Source organism: Melospiza melodia, chromosome 8, assembly GCF_035770615.1.
Source record: "Melospiza melodia melodia isolate bMelMel2 chromosome 8, bMelMel2.pri, whole genome shotgun sequence".
Classification (NCBI taxonomy): domain Eukaryota; kingdom Metazoa; phylum Chordata; class Aves; order Passeriformes; family Passerellidae; genus Melospiza; species Melospiza melodia.
The window spans coordinates 21,095,148-21,099,145 of NC_086201.1; the positions used below are offsets into that span (position 1 = coordinate 21,095,148).

At 62.2% G+C, this 3,998-nt stretch overlaps 1 protein-coding gene across 1 annotated transcript; it reads left to right on the top strand.

The window, feature by feature from the left end:
• The first annotated feature begins 1,300 nt into the window (after positions 1–1,300).
• On the top strand, positions 1,301–3,547 carry SP9 (Sp9 transcription factor). The gene is made up of 2 exons (XM_063161376.1): positions 1,301–1,429; positions 2,152–3,547. Exons 1-2 carry the CDS (start codon positions 1,409–1,411, stop codon positions 3,502–3,504), a joined length of 1,374 nt encoding a protein of 457 aa, XP_063017446.1. The 5' UTR covers positions 1,301–1,408; the 3' UTR covers positions 3,505–3,547.
• Positions 3,548–3,998: the final 451 nt, after the last annotated feature.

Below are 3,998 nucleotides of genomic sequence, written 5' to 3' on the forward strand. Positions count from 1 at the left end.
CTGAAATGCAGAGCAAGGGCCCGGCATTGCTAAACGCACTCATCATATTTCTGGTTCAGAATTGTACCCAGCTGCCCTGGGAACGGCAAAAAGGAAGGGGAAAAGCTCCTATTCCAATTCTCACAGAGCCGACCGCGATGATGAAAAGTTGCACGCCTATTGATCTTCCGCGGGCACAGTACGGGCAAGTTCTAGCCAATTACTTAAGAAGCCTCCGATAATTACAAATCAAAGGGACTAGCTTGCAAGACATTGACGAGCCGAGGTTTGGACTTACATTTTGCACATGCAGAGAGCAGGTATAGTCTCTGTCGCTCACTGGGTGCGTGGAGTGTGCACAGTGCAGAGGCCACAGGCAAGTGCTAGGGCGGCTTATTCCAGCAGCGCCCTAGCACTGCTAGGAGGGAGCAAGCTTTCTGCCATTAGCAGCACTGCTTCCACGGGAGTATATGAGGCTTGAAAAACGTGCTGCAGGCTGCGAATTTGACTTTCAAAGTGTTTTTCTGGCGATTACTCTGTAAAATAACGTCCTCTATCCTAAGCGACAGGATGTCAAATGCCCCTGGTCCCCTCTCCCGCCCCGGTGCGAGAGCAAAGAGATGCCTGGCGGTTCCCTGCCTTTGGAATTTTTTGGCACTTTACATAACCACAGAGCCTCCTCAGCTCTTTTTGCAATGAAAGTAAGAAATACGTTGTGCATGAAATCACCTCAGGCATTTAGTAAAGAAAATTAACAAAAAAATTAACGTGTTTTCACAGAATGTCATTAGGCGCTGTTAGGTTATTTGTATCCAACACGGACGGCTCCCAAATGGCTTGAGAAGGAGGCAAAGGGCCTGTTGAATAAAAGCGACGCAGGTACGGTTTACGGGCCGCGAGGATCGCAGGTGACTACACCAGCAGCAGCGCATCGGACACCTCCTGCACAGTTTACAGGAGACGGCGGAGCGGCGTCAGCCGTGACACCAGCCCTCCGCCGGCGCTGACCTCGCTCTCGCCTCCTGGCCTCTGCGGCCGGCCGCGCTCCCCGGCGGGCAGGCGGCGCGGGGGCGGCGGGAGTCGCGGCGCGGCGGGAGGCGCGGCCGGGCCCGGGGCCGCCGGTAATTGCGGCGCGGCCGCCGCGGGCCGGAGCCGGGAGTTTTCTCCCCGCGCGCTGACTGGCACGCGCCCCGCGCCCCGGCGCCGGCACCTCCGCGCAGCCTGATTGGCTGCCGGGCCGCTCCGGGCCGCTCCGCCCGCGCCCTCATTGGGCGAGCGCCGCCGCCAGCGGTACTTCAAAGCGGGCGCTGCCCGCACTTAGGCAGAGTTTGGCCCCGCCGCGCCGGAGTGTCCTTAGTGCCGCCGGGCAGCGCGGGGCGCTCACCGAGCGCCGTCCCCTCCGCCCCACCGCCCAGCCCACGGACGTGCTATGGCTACGTCTATCCTCGGGGTAAGTCGCACCGCGCGCTTCCTCGCGGCTTCCCCCCGGGAAAACTGGCGTTGCCGCCGCGTTGCGGCTGCCCCTTGCCGAAATCGCGTGGACCCGCGGATGGGAGGTGATCCCGGCCCGCCTCGGGGGATTTCATTGCGGGCTGCCCATCGGGTCGTTCCCAAAGAGTTTAGCCTGAAAACTCGCTGGGCCGGAGAGAAGCTGTGCTGCTTCTGCTTTCTTTTGTCTAGTTCTTGATTTGGTTTGGGATTTTTTTTGTTTGTTTTTTTAACTCTTAACTACGCTCGATTTCCGAAGATTTTCGCCGGCCCGGCGTTGCACGAGGCGACAGTCGGAAGGCTCCGCACACTGCTCGCCTTGCTGCCATCTCTTTTTTTTTCCGTCGCTCCTGTACGGTTGCTCGAGGAGACGCCGCATTTCGTTCCCACGGGATTTTTGGTTTAACGGCGGTACGCTCGAGCAGCCCTCTCGGAACACGCGTGTCGCTTGTCCCCGTCGGGACCCGCTTGCGAGGTAAATCTCTCGGGCGATGAGACCGGTGTCCCGCGGAAAACGAGTTGTGCCCAGCGTGGCAGGGCTGGAGCCTTCCTCTAAAATAAGAGAAAACTTTTCCGCGGTACCGCTCGTTGCGCCGCGGTTCGACCCGCGCTGCCGCGTCCCCGCGGGAGCCTGGCGAGGTGGCAAGGGTTAGGCTGACGGGCCGGCTTTGTCTGTTCCCTCAGGAAGAGCCGAGATTTGGAACGACTCCCCTGGCCATGCTGGCCGCCACCTGCAACAAGATCGGCAACACTAGTCCCCTGACCACCCTGCCCGAGTCTAGCGCCTTCGCCAAAGGGGGCTTCCACCCCTGGAAACGCTCCACCTCCAGCTGCAACCTGGGCTCCAGCCTCTCGGGCTTCACGGTGGCCACGAGCAGGGGTTCCAACGGACTGGCCAGCGGCACGGGCACCGCCAACAGCGCCTTTTGCCTGGCTTCCACCTCGCCCACTTCCTCGGCCTTCAGCAGCGACTACGGCGGCCTCTTCTCCAACTCGGCGGCGGCGGCGGGCGTGTCCCCGCAGGAGCCCGGCGGGCAGTCGGCCTTCATCTCCAAAGTGCACAGCTCGGCGGCCGAGAGCCTCTACCCGCGGGTGGGCATGGCGCACCCCTACGAGTCCTGGTACAAGTCGGGCTTCCACTCCACGCTCTCGGCGGGCGAGGTGGCCAACGGAGCGGCCTCCTCCTGGTGGGACGTGCACACCAACCCCGGCTCCTGGCTTGAGGTGCAGAACCCGGCGGGGGGGCTGCAGAGCTCGCTGCACTCGGGCGCCCCCCAGGCCTCGTTGCACTCCCAACTGGGCACCTACAACCCCGACTTCAGCTCCCTCACCCACTCCGCCTTCAGCTCCACCGGCCTGGGCTCCACGGCGGCCTCGCACCTGCTCTCCACCAGCCAGCACCTGCTCACCCAGGAGGGCTTCAAGCCCGTGCTGCCCTCCTACACGGACTCTAGCGCGGCGGTGGCGGCGGCCAGCGCCATGATCTCGGGCGCCGCCGCCGCTGCCGCCGGGGGCGGCTCGGCCCGCTCCGCCCGCCGCTACTCGGGGCGCGCCACCTGCGACTGCCCCAACTGCCAGGAGGCCGAGCGGCTGGGGCCGGCGGGGGCCAGCCTGCGGCGCAAGGGGCTGCACAGCTGCCACATCCCCGGCTGCGGCAAGGTGTACGGCAAGACCTCGCACCTGAAGGCGCACCTGCGCTGGCACACGGGCGAGCGGCCCTTCGTCTGCAACTGGCTCTTCTGCGGGAAGCGCTTCACCCGCTCCGACGAGCTGCAGCGGCACCTGCGGACTCACACGGGCGAGAAGCGCTTCGCCTGTCCCGTCTGCAACAAGCGCTTCATGCGCAGCGACCACCTGAGCAAACACATCAAAACGCACAACGGGGGCGGCGGGGGCAAAAAGGGCAGCGACAGCGACACGGACGCCAGCAACCTGGAAACGCCGCGCTCCGAGTCCCCCGACCTCATCCTGCACGAGGGGGTGGGCGCCGCCCGCGGACCGGGCAAGGAACCTACCGCGGGCCCCGGCGACTCCTAGGGGCAGCGCCGCCGGAGCCGCTCGGACTGTGCCCCGCGCCGGCCGGAGGGACGCCAGCCGCCCCGGGCCGCGGCGGGGGCGGGCCGGGGGACGGCGGGGCCCGAGAGGCGCGGCCCTCGTCCCGCCCGGCCACTAGGTACCGAGTGACACTTTCTTCCGTTTCCCTTTTCTCTTTCTCTTGGAAGGCAAGCATCCTAAGAGAGGCTTAAGGTGAGAAATACAGCTGCAACTCTGAGACGGTCCCTCTGTATCCCATAAACATCTGTATAAATAGGGTTCAAAAAAGAAGAAAAACAGGAAAAAAAAAAAAAAAAAAAGAAAACCAGATCGTGTTCCCTTATTTTTCTTGTAAATGTTGATCTGATAGGGGGGTTGGGGATTTTTTTTTTTAATTGGTGAATTCCTGAAATTCAGGGAGGTTTTGGGGTTTTGATTTTTTTTTTAATTATAAATTTCTGATGCACTTTGTGGAAGTCAGTATATATGTAAAAGAT

Excerpts from the sequence above, each read along its gene's own strand:
- SP9 (XM_063161376.1), top strand. The coding sequence starts at position 1,409 with ATGGCTACGTCTATCCTCGGG. Across the intron at positions 1,430-2,151 it reads TGGCTACGTCTATCCTCGGG|GAAGAGCCGAGATTTGGAAC; the intron begins GTAAGTCGCACC and ends CTGTTCCCTCAG.